General features: G+C 41.3%; 1 protein-coding gene across 1 annotated transcript in view; it reads right to left on the bottom strand.

Annotated features, from left to right (window-relative positions):
* Positions 1 to 2,197: 2,197 nt before the first annotated feature.
* The window catches only part of BVES (blood vessel epicardial substance), a 53,633-nt gene continuing 33,271 nt past the window's right edge, over positions 2,198 to 22,559 (bottom strand). Inside the window, exon 8 of the mRNA XM_052646084.1 lies at positions 2,198 to 5,965. Coding sequence (XP_052502044.1) covers positions 5,841 to 5,965 — 125 coding nt within the window. The 3' untranslated portion in view covers positions 2,198 to 5,840. The remainder of the gene's footprint in view (positions 5,966 to 22,559) is intronic.

Raw genomic sequence — 22,559 nt, 5'->3', positions numbered from 1 at the left:
ACACTGAAAAACATTAGGGAGGCCTGCAAGATAACAGAAACCCTTTAAAGAGAAACGAATTCAGAGCAGCTGACGGTTGTTCTGTTTTCTGTGCAGCATGGCCCCCGTGGGCGGCCAGCGCCTGAAACTTGGCCCCTGTCCGAACTTTTTCAAGGGGACTCCAGGATTCACCTCTGTCCGTCTCTACACAAATGACCTAATTATATGTAACCACCAAGGAACGGGAGCAGCTCTGAAGTTTTCAGCATTCGCAGAGAAATATCAAGAGGTAAATGGCGCTAATCATTTTTCCCTGAAGGCTCCCTTCCTCTACCAGTTGGGTTTTGGTTGTGAGCCTTCATTTACTCAGCTGTAAGGTAGTTTAGCTTCATTCAAGCCACATTTGCCTCTGCTGGTCTGTCGTGCAATAAGTCAGAGGGTGAAATCCTGAGCCACGGCGCTGCTTTCCCAGGAGCAGGCCTGGGGTCAGTCCTGCGATATGGAGTCCTGCCTGTACTGAGCAGCTGGACCAGGCAAAAGGGACAGAAAAGCAGAAAGCTTAGCTGTAAGCTGGGAAGATGGTAATCATCTTGTGAAAGGATGACAAAGGAGGCTGGGAGAAACTGAAAGTGGGGATATATTTGCCCTTAGTAAATAGAAAGGAAAAAATTTTTTCACAGTAGGACCTTGTTTTTTTTGTTGTTGGTTTTTCTTACCTATTTTATGTATAGTGATTTGTATCTGCAAATCCCAAACTCCTAATTTATACCGTCCCCATCCCTTTTCCCATTTGGTAACTGTCAGTTTGTTTTCTATGTCTGTGAGTCTGTTTCTGACTTGTAAATAATTTCATCTGTATATTTTAGACTCTACACATAAGCAATATCATATATTTGTCTTTTTCATTCTGACTTATTTCAGTTAGTATGATAATCTCTAGGTCCATCCACATTAAGGAAATATTGGTGTAGTGTATTCATTCATATTTATTCATCACACACACACCCTTTAACAGAAAATTTTTTACCTATTGGGAATTTGTCAAGCTCGTGTTGCCATCTTCAGCTCAGAAATCTGTATCCTTAGCCCCAACCCCACCTCTGAGTTCAGATTTGACACCTCTGCTGTCCCAGAGGCCCCTCAAACGCAACATGAAGAAAGCAGTCTCTCTACTGAACCTGCTGCTCACCAGGGAGTAACCAGCAGCAACTCCAGCTGGAGCTCTGTGACACTCTCCCCTCTCACCACCATCTCTGCTCCCACAAATCTGGAACCAAGTCCTGTCGATTTTAGCTCATGTTGGGTTGTACCCACACCTATCCACAGAAAACCCCTCATGGGCATAATGGGAAACTCTTAAGTCTCACAGCACAGGCTGGGTAAGGGGAAGCTGCCCCAAAGATGGGTCAGCTTGAAAGTCAGGTCTTAGAACCAGACATTAGGCCTGAATGACATGGCTTATCGGGCAAGAGAATTAACTCTCTAACTAGTGATGTAAGATGCCTGGTCCAGCTGGGTCTCATCTTGGCGCTGATCAGGGCAAGTTAATTAGGTGTCAAGTATCTACTACAAACGGCCAAGAGATGGGCTTTCCAGTCCCTTTTTAACATCGAGCACAGGTGATGGAAGCAAATATGAGTTTCTTTATGTAAAGAAAGACTGCCCACCAGAGGAGACCCAGGGGACGTGTTCTGTCCCCTTCATGTGATTCCTTGTATTGCTGAACCTTACGAAAACTAGAAATGAAGTTTCAAACACAGTGGATTAAAAATTTGAAATATATGTATCCTCACATTGAAACTCTGGAGGCTTCTCAGTCGCTGCATCCAGGCAGGATTGTCCACTGCCTCGTGGCCCACCCTTTTCATGACCAAAGGCAGCAAGATAGCAGGCCTTCAGAACCAGTTGGAGCTAACCCAGGAGCACGCCTTGTGCATGTCTGCTCAGATTGCCTAAACCAGAGCAATCCCCATAGCCTCTGAAGGCTCATTCTTGAACCTTTAGGCATTAGAGAAAACCAGCTACATATAAGAGAAATGAAATTTTAAAAACCAATACAATATTGTAAAGTACAATTTTTAAAAAGTGTACATATTCCAAGTAAGAAGTTTATTTGATCAAATGACAAAATATGAAGATATTTTAAACTATAAAGCTCTATTCAGACAAAAATGTAAATTTATTATAAAGTAAAATGATATCCATGTAAATGGCACCTTTAAAAGCAGAAAGAATGCAATTCCTATAAATACTATGTCTGTATAAAGCATTCACAAAATTCTCAGGTACTTTAAAACTAGGTTGTAGGTATATTAGTAAAATCTGTAAATAGTGCTTAAAGTGGGTTTCTTAAACTTCCCCTACAATATGTCATGGGGGGTCCTGTAATGATCAGAGTGTCAGTGAGATGTGTCATGAGTGTGGAATAACCTTGAGTTCCCCGCACAGTCCTATCCCTTCACATGGAGAACTGGAATTGAGTGGGTGGGAATTTCTAATCACTCTAGTTGGGCATAATTAGAAAAAGGTTGTGAAACCAGGTTAGGAAAGAGGGAAGGGAGGGGAAATATGGCAGAGTCAGTGGTTTCTGCAGAGCAGCTTTACACATGACCAGGAAAATGGATTTAAAAAACAATAACAGTGAATCCTTGGAGCTGCACCCCAGGGTCTGGACCAACCAGCATGCCCAAGGGCTCGACTGGGTGCCACACACGCTAGCATTAAATCCACACCAGAGGGCAAGGTCGTCACCTGGCTGCACCACGGGCAGAGCTAAGTGTGTAGTTACATAAATTTCTCTACCAAATATTTTTTCTAGCATCTAAGTGACTCTGCCTTTGAGGCCACGATAGGACCTGGGAAGCAAGAATCAGCAGCTCCAAGTTACAAAATCAGAAAAACTTCAGGCGTGTGGAAGGAGAACCAGATGCGAAGAAGGTGGTGTCTCCCAGTGGGCAAAACACATTGTTGGGAGCAAAGCACAAAGGCACAAAATGATTAAAGTGAAGTGAACCACAGGGAGAAACAGAAAAGATCCCAGGAAGCCAAGGAGGTAACTGAAAAATAATTATATAGCACCCATTATTGCTAATTTAAATCTATAAACATCATAGGGTTTGTGCTATTATTTTATAAATACAACACTTATGAGAGCTTGCAGAATATAAATGCCACACATTCTGGTATAAATGTTGACTCCAGCTTCATACAAGGAACTTGAAGTTACATTTCAACATAGTGGATTTGGGGTGATAAATAGAGTAATTTTTGTAGGCCATTTTCTGGACCTTGGTCACACAGCTAAGTGAAGGCCAAGAAACACAGGAAGCATTTTATTGGTCACTTTGGCACCAAATGTGTTTTTTATCTACATGTTATACAAAGATACACTGGTGTCCATGAATCTGTAAAAATCATCCATAAGAGATCTTTTATGTTTTCTTATCTGCTTCGTTGCTGTCAAGTCTAATGGGAGGACTACTCAATGGCTTTGGCTCCTTCACTGTCATCCTTAGAGGGATGTATTTACAGATAGTTCTATGTTTCCTATTCAAGATAAGTGGCTCTTTGAAGATTCCTAATCTTGAGATTATAATCTTCATTATCGATGGCACTGACACACACAAACACATTAAAAAAGTAAATGACTTCATATCACCTAATTTTAGCAGTGTGCTTTTAAACAGTGTGCTTTTCCAACACTACAGAAAATAACCTCTAAACACATCCAGGTTGATCATTAGAGATGCTCCCCTCTGCTGTCTAAGGTTGATTAAGTGAGACGCATCTGAAAATGGGTCAGGGTAAGAAAATCTCAAGGTTCTGTGGACTCACAGAACATTACAAACATGGCTTTTGTAGAATCTAAAATTGCTTTCTACTTAGACAAGGATGTAATATCTAATTACTCTGTTGAACGATTTTATAAATTAGTCCTATGCATGTATAAACTCAATGGCCTACATAGCGTCACTTCAGTAGTTAAAGTGGTATTAACACCATTACTTCATACCCTTGATTCAGGCACTGAAAGAGAGAGTTCAGTCTGCTGTTTCTGAAGTCTTAAAGTCAAGGTAAAGTCATTCACTCACCTTTGTTTCATTTCCCCAAAATAAAATCTTAATTTAGCAAACAGAAGAGACCACTACAGCAGAAAGTGAAATCAGCCTTTCTATGGTGAGGTTTACAAGCTATTCATTTGATGAATGTGTTAGGAGCTGGATACCCAGTCTGTGGAATTTTTCTCAGTGAGTGATCAAGCATGTAAATTTGACTCAATTGAAATTACTAAAATAACTGGCTTTAAAAAATGAGTTTAGGAAAATGGAGTGACCTTGGAGTACTTAATTTTTATATCTTCTCTCATGGAAATCACCTCTTGGCAAAAGATGCTTTTGGCTCAGCTCACCTGAAAATAATTTCTTATGGAACTTTTCTTGTTATTTAGCATAATGGGACTAACTCAGAGTCGGAGTACACAAAATAAAGGTAGTGGGGCATGATGGAGCACAGCCATTCAGGGGAAGTGAAGTGAAGTCGCTCAGTCCTGTCCGACTCTTTGCGACCCCATAGACTGTAGCCTGTCAGGCTCCTCTATCCATGGGATTTTCCAGGCAAGAGTGCTGGAGTGGATTGCTATTTCCTTCTCCAGGGGATCTTCCCGACCCAGGAATCGAACCCGGGTCTCTTGCATTGCAGGCAGACGCTTTACTGTCTGAGCCACCAGGGAAGCCCAAGGGCTCCCCCCAAATGGGTGGCCTGTGAAGGGCCACAGTCACACTGACCCACTTGATGATTTATGCAAATTTCCCAAGTACCACCGTGTCTAGAATCACAACTGGTGGAAAAGAGAGATCTAGAATCAAGGTCCTCACAGCACTCTCTAGGCTGGGTGATCACGGCAGAGCTTGTGGTGGATCGTCTGCCTCACAGCTGTGTCTCCGTTTGCAGCCCTGGCATCTGGTGTCTGACACACACACAGTAAGGAGCTATCTGTGCCCCTGGAGGAACCATCTGAACGTCAGAGGAGCAGCCAGAGAGTGCAGTGGCTGTGTCAGCCTCGTCATTCTGCGGCGCTTCTTTGGCCACTTGACTCTGCAGTAATGTGCTTCAGAGCATGGGGCAAGATGGCTCAACATCACAGCTGAGCTGGTTTAGCCAAAGGGTGACCCTGAGCTCAGAACTGCTTCCACTGTTACCTTTCCAGGTCTAGGGTTCATCCCAACTTTCAAACAGTGTAGTATCAGGGTAATGTGAGTAAAGTCTGATGAACTTTGTCCGTTATCAACCTATCCATACAGGGTCCACAGATGTGAGATGTTCTAGTAGAATGATGTATCTGGTCTGAGAGAAAAATATACATGAGTCGCACCACATCTTTCTTTAAAATTTTCCAGCCAGAAAATCCATTGAGCAAAGCCTGAGATTCCCTGTTGTTGTTGTTTTTTTTAAACATTCCCTCCACCTCAATCAAATGGACAACCCCATTGCCACAGCAGAGAATAAACTCTCTGATGAAAGCGAACAACAACTTGGAAAGATAAGTGAAGGCATTTGAAATGACAAAGCACTAAGATTTTTTTTAAATTTAAATGATAATATATCTATAAAACACTGTGAAAATGTCTCTTTCAAAAATAGCACACATTTTAGTCAGAAGGCTCAGTGAAACTGAAAGCTGACCAGTAAAAGTGAAGGTAACCTTCCCATTTTTTAATTTCCCTCACTTTCCTGCCCTCAGACTCTACAAAGCTGGGTGTATGAAAGCAGAAAAAAATCTAAAAGCCGTGAAAAAGTGCTGGTATTTTTCAGGATCTCTCCAAGACAGTTTCCCTCTTGGTAACTTGAATCCTCTCTTGGGATCAAGGCCACTGACGAACTTTAAATATATTTGAAGGCGCAGGTTCAAAGACCTCGTCATCATCTTCCACCCCTTCTTCTATCGGTTTCATCCTAGCCGAGGCTCGCTGGTGTGGGGATGGTACATCTGTCAAAGACACAGAAAGGAAAACCACTTAATGTACAGCCTGCCCTAATGCTGGCGTGATGTATCAGTGAAAAACTCCAACTGAAAATAAAACTCTCTGGGAGACTATAGCTGGCACCAGGAATGCAGTTTCCCTAATACTGCATCTTCTTTTTTTTTTTTTATTTTTAAAATTTTATTTTTAATTAGAGAATAACTGCTCTACAATGTTGTGTTGGTTTCTGCCATACCTCAACATTAAATTGAATTTTTATTTTATATTGAAGTGTAATTGACTTACAATGCTATATTTCAGGTGTACAGTGAAGTGATTCAGTTATACATACATCTACCCTATTTCAAATGCTTTTCCCATATAGGTTATTACAGAATATTGAGTAAAGTTCCCTGTGCTATACAGTAGTCCTTGTTGATTATTTTATATGTAGTAGTGTGTACATGTAGAGGTTTCTTTGACGGCTCAGCAAGTAAAAATCTGCCTGAAATGCAGGAGAGGTGGATTTGATCCCTGAGTTGGGAAGATCCCCTGGAATAGGAAGTGGCAGCCCATTCCAGTATTCTTACCTGAAACATCCCACAAACAGAGGAGGCTGGTGGGCTACAGTCCAAAGGGTTGCAAAGAGCCGGACACGACTGAAGAACTGAGCTCGAGTGTGTATATGTTAATCCCAAACTGCTAATTTATCCCTTCTCCCACCACCTTTCCCCTTTGGCAATCATAAGTTTATTCTCAAAGTCCGTGAGTCTGTTTCTGCTTTGTAAGTAAGTTCATTTGTATCTTTTTTTTAGATTTCACACGTGATATCATATGATATTTGGTTTACTTCGTATGATAATCTCTAGGTCCCTCCATGTCGCTGCGTGTGTGTGTGTGTGCTAAGTCACGTCAGTCTTGTCTAACTCTCTGCAACCCTATGGGCTATGGCCCACTAGGCTTCTCTGTCCATGGGGATTCTCCAGGCAAGAATACTGGGATGGGTTGCCATGCCCTCTTCCAGGGGATCTTCCAGACCCAGGGATTAAACCCAGGTCTCTTCTGTTTCCTCATTGGCAGGTGGGCTCTTTACCACCAGTGCCGCCTGGGAAGCCCAGGAAATGGCACTCATTCTTGCTTTTGCAAGGCTGAGTAATATTCCAGTGTATGCATGCGCCACATCTTTAGCCATTCCTCTGTTGATGGACATTTCATTGCTTCCTCATCTCGGCTGTTGTGAATAGTGATGCAGTGAATGCTAGGGTGCATGTATCTTTTTGAATTATGGTATTCTTTGCATATATGCCCAAAAGTGAAATTGCAGGATCATATGGTAGCTCTGTTTTCAGTTTAAGGAAACTAAATACTGATTTCCATAGTGACTGCACCAATTTACATCCCCACTAACAGTGTAATAGGGCTCCCTGTTCTCCACACCCTTTCCAGCATTTATTATTTGTAGACTTTTTGATCATGGCCATTCTGACTGGTGTAAGATGATATTTCATAGTTCTGATTTCATTTGTCTAATAATTAGTGATATTGAGCATCTTTTCACGTGGCTTTTGGCCATCTGTATGTCTTCTTTGGAGAAGTGTCTGAGGAAATCTTATTTTTAAAGTTATTCATTTAATATTGAGCTGCATGAGCTGTTTATATGTTTTAGAGATTAATCCCTTGTTGGCTGCACCATTTGCAAATATTTTTTCCCATTCTCTAGGTTGTCTTCATTTTGTTTATAGCTTCCTTTGCTGTGCAAAAGCTTTTAAGTTTAATTAGGTCTCAGTTGTTTATTTTGTTTTCTAGAGCAGATGGATTCAAAAATATATTGCTGTGATTTGTGTCAAAGAGTGTCCTGCCTATGTTTTCCTCTGGGAGTTTTATAGTATTCATTCTTAAATTTAGGTCTTTAATCCATTTTGAGTTTATTTTATGTATGATGTTAGAGAATGTTCTAATTTCATTCTTTTACATGTAGCTGTCTAGTTTTCCCAGCACCACTTATTGAAGAAGTGGTCTCTTTTCCATTGTGTAGTCTTGCTTCCTTTGTCATAGATTAATGGGTTTATTTCTGGGTTTCCTACCCTCTTCTATTGATGTATATTTCTGGTTTGTGTGTGTGTGTGTGTGTGCCAGTACAACACTGTTTTAATTACTGTAGCTTTGTAATATAGTGTGAAGTCAGAGAGACTGATTCCTTCAGCTCCATTTTTCTTAAGTTTGCTTTGCCTTCTTGGGTTCTATTGTGTTTCCATAAAATTCTTTTTTTTAGTTCTGTGAAAAATGCCATTGGTATTTTGATGGGAATTGCATTGAATCTGTTGATTGCCTTGGGTAGTACAGTCATTTTAACAATATTGATTCTTTTAATCCAAGAACACAGTATATCTTTCTATCTGTTTATGTCATCTTCAATTTCTTTCATTAGTGTCTTAATAGTTTTCAGAGTACAGGTCTTTCATCTTCTGAGTAAGTTTATTCCTAGGTATTTCATTCTTTTTGATGTGATGGTAAATGAGATTGTTTTCTTAATTTCTCATTCTGATCTTTCTTTCTTAGTGTATAGAAATGCAACAGATTTCTGTGTGTATTAATTTTGTATCCTACAATTTTACCAAATTCATTGATGAGCTCTAGTATTATTTTCTGGTAGCATCTTTAGGATTTTTTATGTATAGTATCATGTTATCAGCAGACAGTCACAGCTTTACTTCTTTTCCAATTTGGGTCCCTTTTACCTCTTCGCTAATTGCTGTGCATGCCAAATCATTTTGGGCAAGACCAAATATTAGGGATCTTTTGGCATGGACCGAATGTCTTTGGACATTTTAGACAGCACTACATGGTCCTGTAAACATCAAGGACCTTAGCATGGACCAGATGTCTTATAGACCAATGTTCTGCAAAGCAGCAAAGTCAATAAGCCATTGTTAGCCCATGAGAACAGATGTAGAGAGGATGTCACTTCAGGCGCTTGGATGGTATGAGCTTCTCAGACATATGCAGTTCCCAGTGGTTTGCACCAAAGTCTGCTTAGGGCTCAGAACACACGTTCCTACATTAATATCATAGGTGGTAATTTTAGTCCCTTGAAGGTGGATTTAACTCCTACCTTCCCTAAGGAAAGGTTCTACTCTGAAACTATAGAACCTCCACCATCTGGAACATCACCCAAAAGAATATTTCTTGCCACCAACTGTCCAGTAACTCCCTGGACTTACAGGGGAGAGGGAGAGAGAGAAGGAGGGGGCAAGGAGGAGAATCCAGGCACGCAGCAGGGAAGAGCTGGATAGAGCAAATATAATCCAGAAAAGCAGCAGAGGCCCTTATATCAAAGAAACCAAATAAACAATCCATTCATTCTGTCTATCCTTCATTCATTCATGCATTCACCAAGTGCTAATTGAGCTTCTACTATAATGGACTCCATGCTTGATGGAAGAAAAAACACTGTCTAAGAGTAGAAGTTATTATAAATAAGTGCATAGGCTTCTCAAGGTGCCTACTATTATAGTACACACAAACTCCCTCCTGTATAGTTCCCACATTCTGTGTCAGGCTCCACTTTATGAGGGTCTCCCTCGGCCCCACCCAGGCTTGAGCCATATTCTTGCTCTACCTTCCAGCAGGGTGAGGTCAGCTAGCAATCAATATTATCAGCAAATGCTGAACTCAGTCTAAGTGTGTAAGGTCGATGAAGGAGGAACAATGGGAGAAATCTGACTCTTCACATACTTGCTCTACAGCAAAGAAGAGTAGTGGGATCTTATGAAGACATAAAAAGGCAACAAGAAATTTATCAGGATCAGCTCTTAATCCCTAGCCAGAGGCAGCTGTGTACCCTACACACAGGGGTAAGGGTGCAGAGCACAGTGGCCAAGACCAGAGGCTCAGGAAACACTTCCAAGGTTCAGATCCCTGCTGTGCTGCTTCCTGGCTGTGTGACCTGTCCTCCATTACTAAACCTCTCTAGGCCTGTTTCCACCTTTGTGGAAAGGAGACATTCACAGGACCTGCCTCATGGAGTTGTTCAGGGGATTAAACAAAATAATCATGCAATGTGCTTGGCACATATAAAATGTTGCTGTCATTTTTTTTTCAAGATATATATATATATTTCAACTTACTTGGATAAAAAGTATACATTGCTTATTTTAGATCAAATTTTGAGATCAGATAAAGATACTTGGGAAAGTAACTTTTGGGGACTCTGTGTTCCTTCCATTGACAGCTTCAGAATCAGTCCCCATTGTTAGCACATCAATACCATCAAAGAAAGGATTCGTTTACATATAAATTATTTTCACTTAAGTCTCTTTGGCATATATAACATTTATCACTGTTTTCCAGTTAGAGATTCATATAACACCATTACATAAACATTAAATTTTTTTTTGTTAATTTTATTGAAGTATAGTTGATGTACAATACTATAAGTTACAAGTGTACAATATAGTGATTTACAATTTTAAAGGTTATATTCCACTTATTATAAAATATTAGCTATATTCCTGTGGTATACAATATGTCTTCGTAACTTATACATAGTAGTTTATACCTCTTTATTCCCTACCTCTGTATTGTTCCGCCCCCTTCCCGCTCCCCACTAGTAACCACTAGTTTGTTTTCTGTAAGTCTGTTTCTTTTTTGTTATATTTACTAGTTCACTGTATTTTATTAGATCCCCACAGAAGTGATATCATACAGTATTTGTCTTTCTCTGTGTGACTTATTTCACTTTAGCATAATACCTTCCAAGTCTACTCATGTTGTTGCAAATAGCAACATTTCATTCTCTTAGGGCTGAGTTTTTTTCAGGGGGACAAGGGGAAGCAAAAAGTATATACAAAAAGTTATATACAGTAACTGCCATTTATTATTAACTATATAGTCATTGCCATCTTGGAAGATGCCATGATGCACAGCTACATTTTTCAACATAAAAGATTGTAATTGTACAGTGCAGAGCTGGACTTTGGCAGAGCTAGTGTGTTTGTCATATATAAATGGAAACTGTTCACTTTTAAACATTTGCAGTTAGTTAAAATACTGAGTTTACAGGGAGACAACTACTGATGTAACTGGTTGAAAATTAGCTTCTATTAAAACAGTCTAGGAACACAATTCTGCCTCGAGCACAGCATGGGCGAATCTCTCAGACATATACTTTTTATCCTTTTTCACACAGGTTATAGCAGACATACCAACCATAACCTGGAATTTGCATGTGAATTATTCAAATGGCAATGTAACCTATCTGTGTGACCTTGGGCAGGTTATTTCACTTCTCTGTGCCCCAATTTCTCTATCTGTAAAATAGAAGTCATAATAATGGCATGTATTTCATATGGTTGTTAAGAGGATTACATGACTCAAACTTGTTAAATTCTTATATCTGTGCCTAGGATATCATAATCCCTTTGTAAATATAAGTCAGTAAAATGACTTAATAACATGGCCTTAGGAGAGCAATGGCCTAAATCATTAGAAAACTTGTTAAAATTCATCATCGCTCATAGGAATAGCAAATAAAGGAAATGAGACTTGTGCTCAAATAGCATTTTGTGTTGCTCAGTGTAAGAGTGCAGCAAAATTGTCTATTATTTTTTTTAAGAAAAACAATAGGCATGACTTCCATCATATTTGTAGCCTCAAGTTATGATTGAATCTCATGAAATATTAACTTAGGCTGAGTATCTGCAATCAGATAGACCCTGAGAACAAGCAAAATGGCATGCCTAAGAGCATTATGCCAAATCAATTATGCAGAGCATCCAGATATACGAAGATGTACGATACACGTAACACGAACATGCCCATTGCATTTTGGCTGGGGAAGTGGGGAGAATTGGTCTGAAGATTTTAAGCCCATCTATCAAACTAGAGAACTAAACGTATAGAATTATCCAACCAAAGGCATGGTACTACAGCTTCTATAGTAACCTGAGGTAGTTATCCACGTTGGGGCCAAAATGTTATCTGCCCCTTTAGCTACCTCACCAATCACTGCCTTTTTCTGTTGAGAGAGAGAATGAAGAGGGGAACCAATACAACTAGAAATGACCTAGAGAAACTCTGGAAGAATTTTTAGCTTCTCTATTGTCAATTGAAAAAAAATGCACAATTAAAAGTTGAGAACTATGTTTTATTTGGCAGACAAAGCTGAGGACTTAAGCCCAGGACATAGTCTCTCAGATATCTCTGAGAAACTGGTCCCACGAGGGAAGGGAGGGGCCTGGATATACAGGATTTACCAGGTAGTCAGAATATCAAAAGATTACTGTTAATTAAAGAAAACCAGGCATCTCAAGTAATTGAGCACTCTTCTATGTATGAGAAGATGCAAGAGTTTGCACTGACTGAAATCGCTCCTTGGCCGTGCACCTCAGCTGTCTGGGGCCAGTGTCCTGTGCTTTTTCATCCTGAGTCTCCTCAGAGTGTGTGGTCAGGGTGGCTCCAGTGGTTAACTGCTATGTGGCAGGCATCCTGTTTGAATCTTGAGTTCCCCCAGGGCTCACCATCAGGGTGGCTGTAATGCGATGACTTGACGACTGCAATATCTTGTTTACTGATATGACAGGAAGCATTTCTTTTTCACTGACGTGTGCTCAGTCAAGAATGCTGGAGAGGGTGGCTATGCCCTACTCCAGGGGATCTTCCCACCCCAGGGATTGAACCCTCATCTCTTTTGTCTCCTGCATTGGCAGGCAGATTGTTTACCACTATTCTGTGAAAGAATTTTTTCTCTTCCCGCTCTATTTGCCTGAGAAAGGAAGAACTGTACTCTTAGTATGTAACATTAAAGAGTAAACAAGATTTACTTCCAGTCCTGGAGTGACATCCAGGGGCCCGCTTCCCTTCTGGAAACTCTCAGTGCCCCAAATCCAGCCCAGTGTTTTCCTCTTCTCCTCTTGCTTTTCTCTCCTCGTGGACTGGTTTCTCCACTCTCCCCACCAAATTCCTCTCCACTCCACAAGGTGAGCCTCAAGCTCTACCGCCTTCATTTGTAGTCTTCCCTAATTCCTTCTCTGGGGTGATTCTGTTTTCCACCAAGACAAGTACTTGCATCCCTCCCTTACTAGAAAACAGGCATCTTATGGGCGTCATCACAGCCTTTTCTCTCTTGCAGCCTCTCTGAAGTACCCACATGTAGCTAAGTCCTTGATAACTACTTAGTACATGAGAAAAATCCCTCTCTGAAACTCTGCATGGGGCCTTCCCTGAGGATGTGGGGAAACCACACAACCACACACTGGAACTCTGATGGGTCAAGTCCAAGTCCTGCCAGTGGGCCACCATCAGTGGCCCTCAGATGCATGCAGGTCTCAGTTTACAGTAACACCTCACTGCAAAAGTGATTGTTATCACTGCCTTCTGTACTACGTGCCTTGAGGGAAATCACTTTCATATCACTGATGGTTCGACAGTGCTTGCAGCCCAGGCAGGAGTACCATCCGTCCAAGTCAGCATCAGCGAGGTGCATCAGTGCTATCACCTGCTACAGAGTTTTCATCCAGTCGGCCTAGAGGCTCCCCAAGGGACTACCCTGTGCAAGAGGCTAGGTTAAACATTAGGGAAATAAAAGCAAACCAAACCTAGTTTCTGCCTCTATCTTACTTCTCAGAAACTCCATTGTACAATAGAGGAGCAATTCATCCTTACAGCATCCATATCAGTATTTTTACTTAGAGGCTAAAGCAGAGACAACCTGGACACCTAAGAAGAATAGCTGGGAGATGATGTGGATGAACCCCGTTCCCACCAGAGAGGGAAACACTGAGAAACAAAACTGGCTGGGGCAAAGCAGGAGACGCTGACAGCCCAGCAAGACTGACAGCTAAAGATTCCCCCCCCCACACACGGAGAGGACTAAATTCAGGCTGTGTGGTGCATTAGAGCCCACAAGTCCCCTCATCCAATTCTCACCACCGCGCCTGTTGCTGTTTTCTCCATCGAGCAGACCGATGCACTGGAAGGTGACAGGAATGAAGTCTGACTTACAGCTGCCAGAAGCCGCCAGGGCCAGCAGGCTGTCTGACCCCCGAGAGGAATTGGAGTCTCAGAGCCCACGCTCTTGTCTCAACCTCAGGAGGCCTGGCTTCTGTGCCACCGAGAGCCAAGTATGACAGTCATCTGGCCCTACCTGGGAATTGGCCACAGTCACAGCCAGGAGCTTCCTGGAGAAGGAGCTCACTGACCCTGACCTGGTGTTCTCTGCCCTTTGTAGGAGAACCACTGGTTCAGTGGAAAGACTCCGAGGCCATCACCATGCTGCCAGAAATCATTTTTGTCCACTAATTAAAACCCAATCTGGAGTGTGAACAACAGCAACAAAAGAAGATCCTACTTCGAGGAGACTAGTTAAATTTCAAGAATTGAACGTTAATAAAAATTCTTTCTACAAGTTTGCCCAGTTTTTCACTAACCTTGTGCACTGATGCCTCATCAGAAGTTTGCCCAGAAGGCCCAATACCTTCCCTAAGTGTGAGAGCATGAGGACAGAACAGAGAGAGAAATTGAGCTCATCTGTAGCTAAGCGCATTTTCAAATTACTTTCGCCTCTCGAGGACATGACTATGAGGTTCATGACCTCTGTATAATGCTTCGCTTTTCATTTACGCCAAATTCTAGAGGGGCAAATAATTCCATCTCCATAAATTTTCTAGGAAACTGATTTTTATTCTTCTTTTAAAGCTACTTCTACAGTTGAGACACAGAAGTGGTTAACTGTATCTTGGATATTTATTATAATCAAGAAGTGATAACTAGCATTATTTTTGGCTTTTAGTTATCAATATCATCCAATTGCCCCTGGCTGCCAATTAACACAATTTATTCTAAAAGTAAATAAAACAAATGTCTCATACTGAACTTCAATCCAGACTTATCAGGTGTGACCTTGTTAAACAGCTACATCAAGAGTTACTTTTGCTCGGCAAAAAAAAAAAAAAAAATTCTGCCAAGAAGAAGACATGTACTTGCTTCCATTGATAGCAAGGCCTGGAGAACACCAGCCAGCAAAGCAGAACTGACTCTGAGCTGTGTGCCAATTCGGTGTGTTAGGTGGGAAAGAGAATGGGAGAACCAGGTAGCCATCGTCCTTAGGACATAAGAGAGTAAAAGTAAAAAACATGGCCTCTGAGCAATGCAGAAGACAGATTTAGAGGAATAGCTCTGAACCAAACAGTGGACACCTCTACTCATGCCAGACCACAGGAGGACACCCACAGGCGGCTTTGGATCCAGGAAGCAGGGTCTCTTCTCGGCACACCTGCTTAGACAGCAGCTTGTGCGTGAACCTAGCTGAAAAGAAAAGGAGCTGGCAATCAAGACGCGCTTTGTGTCCTTGAGGGTTGTTGCCAGCAGGGGCAAACCAGCCAGGCACCTCCACGGAGGATGGGCTCAGGCTGCCCTGCCAGGCCTTGTACCTTAAAGTCCCGAATTAAACACAGGAAGCCTTTTTATACACAGACCCAGGGGATCTTACATAACCATCCGTCCAAACTCTGCTATAAGTGCTAAAAAACTAGGTAGGAGAAATGCCCTTTGACAGAACTCTATCCTTATTGAGCTTATTTCTATTTTGGTGTGCTTCTGATTACATGAGGGCCTGAGGGCTTCTCCTTGCAGGAGAAAGTAAACAGACATAGTTGTTCTTATTAAATCCAGAGTGAAGGTCACACTTGTTCCAGAGAATGAGTAAGTGACCTCAAGTTTGATCTTTAAGTAAGCAAAGGACCATGATATGAAGTTTGTCAAGTGACTTCTCTCTCTGCTTCAGAAATTTTAACAAGGAATGACACTTTTATAAACTCTCCAGTATAATTGTGGTAAGATGTTTTTCCCCTTTCCTTTGTTAACTTTGATGACATTTTCTTCATTCCTTTCAAAGTGTTCTTTTATTATGTTTAACCATCTGGCCGACTGCTTTAACAAGTAATTAAAAACCTTACAGGGGTTTAGAATTTTAATTAGATTATACATTTTTTGATGTATGAGGATGGGGGAAAATGTAATGGCTTTTTTGCTAGAAAAGGATTATCATCCCCTTTATGCCTTTGCCTTATGTGTATTATAAGACTTTGTTAAATTTAAAAAACGTGTTTTTCATTGAAGTCATAAGATTATTTCAGATTGTAGAAACTGAGTTTGGATGGAAGTTTTCTGAATAATAGTGGTGAAGAGTAGGTATGTCTTTAGACCTAATTTCCTTAAAGGGACTGAGGACCACTGAGGGATTCAGCAAAGAATTATACAAATTATGGCAAATGGGGAGGATAAGGAGGCTAGTGGCTCTCATGAAGAGGTTCTCGGATCAATTCCTGGCTTCTCAGATGGGTGGCCGGGGCCCTGAGATGCCCGGGCAACAGGTGTGAGTAGCCAAGGAATAGCCTGAGTCCTCTCCTGCCCTAAAGAGAAAGCTTTAGGGTTGCAGAGTTGGTGGATAAGCTCAGGGGAATAGGAAAGGCAGTTCAAGGATGGCAGCTGTGCAGCAGAGCCAGAGAATCACCAGTATGGGGTGAGGTAGGAGGGTGAGAGGCCTTATGAGGAAGGTCTGAGACAAAGGGGACATGGAACTGATGGCCCAGGAGAATGAGGATGTGAGACCAAAAAGGTAAGGATAAGGAAAAAGAGAGGCCACTAGAGATATCCATGAAAACAAAAAGCAGTAGGAAAAGGCATGACTCAAATATCAAATAACTACTCAGACTTTAAGAAGAAATGAAATGATTCACCCAAAACAAAAAGCCACTAGCAGATACTGGGGATCTGGTGAATAAGATGGTCCTGACAGTAAGGCATAAGAAAAACTTTAAGGGAAAAAAGGAGAGGCATGGCAGGAAGTAAACTACAGTGGCATTACTTATTTGTGTTTTTAAAAAAGGAGAATCCATTTGAACTTAACAGAAACAGACTCTTTGAACAGATCAGGAATCATGATGCCACGGGAACCCAAAGAAAGCGATGTAGTCAGAGCCCATTATTAAATTATGAATAAAGCGTAATGTCAATACTATTTATTTGCTTTAAACTTTATCAAATAAGCCATGGATGAAGGGAGGAAGACATAACTATAATTGGCAGAGAGAATAATCATATTTAATACCTTTTAAACCGTGAACTTCCAGATGTTCAAGCTGGTTTTAGAAAAGGCAGAGGAACCAGAGATCAAATTGCCAACATCTGCTGGATCATTGAAAAAGGAAGAGAGTTCCAGAAAAACATCTACTTCTGCTTTATTGACTATGCCAAAGCCTCTGACTGTGTGGATCACAATAAACTGTGGAGAATTCTGAAAGAGATGGGAATACCAGACCACCTAACCTGCCTCTTGAGAAATCTATATGCAGGTCAGGAAGCAACAGTTAGAGCTGGACGTGGAACAACAGACTGGTTCCAAATAGGAAAAGGAGTATGTCAAGGCTGTGTATTGTCACCCTGCTTATTTAACTTATATGCAGAGTACATCATGAGAAACGCTGGGCTGGATGAAGCACAAGCTGGAATCAAGATTGCCAGGAGAAATATCAATCACCTCAGATATGCAGATGACACCACCCTTATGGCAGAAAGTGAAGAGGAGCTAAAAAGCCTCTTGATGAAAGTGAAAGAGGAGAGTGAAAAAGTTGGCTTAAAGCTCAACATTCAGAAAACAAAGATCATGGCATCTGGTCCCATCACTTCATGGCAAATAGATGGGGAAACAGTGGAAACAGTGTCAGACTTTACTTTTCTGGGCTCCAAAATCACTGCAGATGGTGATTGCAGCCATGAAATTAAAAGACGCTTACTCCTTGGAAGGAAAGTTATGACCAACCTAGATAGTATATTCAAAAGCAGAGACATTACTTTGCCGACTAAGGTCCATCTAGTCAAGGCTATGGTTTTTCCAGTGGTCATGTATGGATGTGAGAGTTGGACTGTGAAGAAAGCTGAGCACCGAAGAATTGATGCTTTTGAACTGTGGTGTTGGAGAAGACTCTTGAGAGTCCCTTGGACTGCAAGGAGATCCAACCAGTCCATTCTGAAGGAGATCAGCCCTGGGATTTCTTTGGAAGGAATGATGCTAAAGCTGAAACTCCAGTACTTTGGCCATCTCATGCGAAGAGTTGACTCATTGGAAAAGACTCTGATGCTGGGAGGGATTAGGGGCAGGAGGAGAAGGGGACGACCGAGGATGAGATGGCTGGATGGCATCACCGACTCGATGGACATGAGTTTAGGTGATCTCTGGGAGTTGGTGATGGACAGGGAGGCCTGGTGTGCTGCGATTCATGGGGTCACAAAGAGTCGGACATGACTGAACTGAAACTGAACTGAACTGTACATTTGAAAAATGGATAAGATGGGTAATTGGTGTGTTACATGTATTTTTACCACATTAAAAAACAATTCAGAAAGAAACACAACATTGTGAAGCAATTTTCCTCCAATTAAAAAAGCATAAAAGCTTCTGCACAGCAAAGGAAACCATAAACAAGATGAAAAGACAACACTCAGAATGGGAGAAAATAATTGCAAGGGAAGCAACTGACAAAGGACAACTTTCCAAAATATGTAAGCAGCTCATGTAGCTCAACATCAGAAAAACAGCCCAATCAAAAATGGGCAGAAGACCTAAGCAGACATTTCTCCAATTAAGACAACAGATGGCCAATAGACACATGAAGAGATGCTCAATATCGCTCATTATCAGAGAAATTATCAGAGAAATCAAAACTACAATGAGGTATCATCTCACACCAATCAGAATGGCCATAATCAAAAAGTCTACAACAATCAATGCTGGGGAGGGTGTGGAGAAAAGGGAACCCTCTTGCGCTTTTGGTGAGAATGTAAATTGAGACAGCCACTAGGGAGAACAGTATGGAGAGTCCTTAAAAAAACTAGGACTAAAACTACCATCTGATGGAGCAATCCAGCTACTGGGCATATACCCCGAGAAACCACAATTCAAAACGGCACAAGTACCCACCCCAACATTTGCTGCAGCACTATTTACAATAGCCAGGACATAGAAGGAACCTAGATGTCCAATGACAGATGAATGGATAAAGAAATTGTGGTACATACATACAGTGGATATAACTCAGCCATAAAAAGGAAGGAACTTGAGTCAGTGGTAGTGAGTTGGATGAACCTAGAGCCTGTTATACAGAGTGAAGTAAGTCAGAAAAACAAATATTGTGTATTACTGCATATTTATATGGAATCTAGAAAAACGGTACTGATGAACCTATTTGCAGGGGAGGAATGGAGAGGCAGACATAGAGAATGGAGTTGTGGGCACAGTGCAAGAAAGAGGGGATGGGATGAATTGAAAAGCATTGACATATATAAACTACCATGTGTAAAACAGCTGTTGAGAGGTTGCTGTATAACACAGGGAGCCCGGCCTGGTGCTCTGTGATAACACAGGGGGGTGGGATGGGCTGAGAGGGAAGCTCAAGAGGGAGAAGAGATATATATACATACATAAAATGTTGACTAATTTGCATTGTTTTATGGCAGAAATCAATACAATGTTGTAAAGCAGCTTTCCTCCAATTAAAAAATAGATGAGAAAAAAGGAATAGAAATATGTTTTCAACCTTGATTGTTGAAAAGTTAAAGAAGAGACAAGAGTTTGAAGGTAGAAGGGGAAAGAATAAGTAACTGTAGGGAAGCTAATGTCCTCACCTTTAGAAGTGCTTCAGAGAGAAAAAGAAATGGAGGTTTATATGTCACCCTGCTTATTTAACTTATATGCAGAGTACATCATGAGAAACGCTGGACTGGAAGAAACACAAGCTGGAATCAAGATTGTCGGGAGAAATATCAGTCACCTCAGATATGCAGATGACACCACCCTTATGGAGAAAGTGAAGAGGAACTAAAAAGCCTCTTGATGAAAGTGAAAGAGGAGAGTGAAAAAGTTGGCTTAAAGCTCAACATTCAGAAAATGAGTCAGACACGACTGAGCGACTGAACTGAACTGAACTGATGTATTATTTAATGTTACAAATGTAAACAATAAAGGGATAAAAACTAGTCATTTTATACTGAGCAGAAGCGGGAAGGTAAGTTAAAAGTGAACTAAGTTAGGTTAGAAGATAAAGGTTAGGAGGATAAGTCAATTAACAGCACACTGTTTAGCATTTTGGACAAAAGTTGTTCCAATATGATTGCTCTTAAAGAGTGATTAGGTTGAAAGGGGTCAGTTCTTTTCATTGAAAACAATTTTTTTTTATTATTTGATAACTGCATATTAACTTGATGATTTTAATTTTATTTTATTAAAAGACTGAAAGTACACAGCCCAATAAAATTATTTTACAGTCATTTCACAGATGGGAACATGCTGGGTGAGGAGAGAAGCCATTTAAAGGACTGGTGAGGGCTGGGGCCCTGGAGACGGTCCCCCAGCCAGGAGGAGCTGGTGCGCTAAGGTCCCAAAGGAGATGAATGGCATATTCCTTGCCATGAGAAGGGGGAAATACAACACTTACCTTGTGAAGGTGAGTGAAGATGAAATGAGAACATGTATGACAGTGGTCAGGATGTGTCAGTGGCTGCAACAGGGGCTGAATATTCCCAAACAAGTTTACACTCATGCACGGGTATTTGTAAGGTCAGAGGCAAAGCAAGACCTTGGAACCAATTCAGTACTTCTTAGTTTCAGGGCTGACAAGCGGCCCTGAGCAGGTTATTTAACCTTCCTAAGCTGCACTCTGCTCATCAACGAAGTAGGGGCGCTGCTTTTCACTAGCCCTTCTGGTGGATCTGAGAACAGTTCTTAGGTTCATCTCTGGGTCCCTGCTGCCTTTCCACCTCTCCCTATAATCCTGTTTGTAAGCCTGCAGTTGTTCACAGGGGGAAATGAAATACAAATTAGATTGAAAAGATTATTTCATGAAACTCAGAAGATGGAATTGGCTTTTTGTATATTTCCAGGTAAAGAAATATATAAGAGAGCTGAGGGAAACTTATTATGTCAGATAACCTGCCTAGTCTTAGCAGACAAGAATACTAACCAGATGCAAACGAACTCAGCTTAGCACAGATCTGCACCCCTAGGTCGGGCTTCCCTCGTGGCTCAGATGGTAAAGAATGCACCTGCAATGCGGGAGACCTGGGTTTGACCCCTGGGTTGGGAAGATCCCCTGGAGAAGGGAAAGGCTATCCACTCCAGTATTCTGGCCTGGAGAATTCCATGGACTATAGTCCATGGGGTCCCAAAGAGTTGAATACGACTGAGTGACTTTCACTTTCACTTTTCCCTAGGTCATATGAAATTAGTACACTTTCCAGAGTGCCTTCTTGACATTAATAATCAAAAAATACTTTAAAAGGCTTTTTTGGTCAGGAAGAAATATCTCAACTATTCCACAGTCTGTTAAAGAAATCATAAATTTTAATTATAATTTCTGAAAAACATGGTTTAAATTAGCAAAATCTTTCAAAGATGAGTTCTAACAGACTGGATCACCTACACTGACTCAGGATTTTTAAAAAACAAACAATAGATTATTTAACTCCAATTAAATAAAGTTCTCAACTTGCAAAGAAACATCATATGTCCACCTGTTGCCATGACAATGCCTGTGCTCAGCACCACTTATCATGATGGAATTGCCAAGGACAGTCAGTGTGCATGCGTGTTTATATACTAAGTGTAGGGAGCTAAACCTGTAAGGAGGGGAAGACAGAAGTGACAAGGCACCTCGATGAGCACCTTGGTCCAGGAGCAGAGGGAAGAAAGCTTATATCTATATAAGGGCTGGATCATGGAAAAAGCAAGAGAGTTCCAGAAAAATATCTATTTCTGCTTTATTGACTATGCCAAAGCCTTTGACTGTGTGGATCACAATCAACTGTGGAAAATTCTGAGAGAGATGGGAATACCAGACCACCTAACCTGCCTCTTGAGAAATCTGTATGCAGGTCAGGAAGCAACAGTTAGAGCTGGACATGGAACAACAGACTGGTTCCAAATAGGAAAAGGAGTACGTCAAGGCTGTGTATTGTCACCCTGCTTATTTAACTTCTATGCAGAGTACATCATGAGAAACGCTGGACTGGAAGAAACACAAGCTGGAATCAAGATTGCCAGGAGAAATATCAATCACCTCAGATATGCAGATGACACCACCCTTATGGCAGAAAGTGAAGAGGAACTAAAAAGCCTCTTGATGAAAGTGAAAGAGGAGAGTGAAAAAGTTGGCTTAAAGCTCAACATTCAGAAAACGAAGATCATGGCATCTGGTCCCATCACTTCATGGGAAATAGATGGGGAAACAGTAGAAACAGTGTCAGACTTTATTTTGGGGGCTCCAAAATCACTGCAGATGGTGATTGCAGCCATGAATTAAAAGACGCTTACTCCTTGGAAGAAAAGTTATGACCAACCTAGACAGTATATTCAAAAGCAGAGACATTACTTTGCCGACTAAGGTCCATCTAGTCAAGGCTATGGTTTTTCCAGTGGTCATGTATGGATGTGAGAGTTGGACTGTGAAGAAGGCTGAGTGCTGAAGAATTGATGCTTTTGAACTATGGTGTTGGAGAAGACTCTTGAGGGTCCCTAGGACTGCAAGGAGATCCAACCAGTCCATTCTGAAGGAGATCAACCCTGGGATT

The sequence above is a fragment of the Budorcas taxicolor genome, chromosome 9 (genome assembly GCF_023091745.1).
Source record: "Budorcas taxicolor isolate Tak-1 chromosome 9, Takin1.1, whole genome shotgun sequence".
In the NCBI taxonomy this organism is placed as follows: Eukaryota; Metazoa; Chordata; class Mammalia; order Artiodactyla; family Bovidae; genus Budorcas; species Budorcas taxicolor.
Note: the sequence above shows the minus strand (reverse complement) of the source record. Positions and strands in the feature narration are given on the sequence as shown.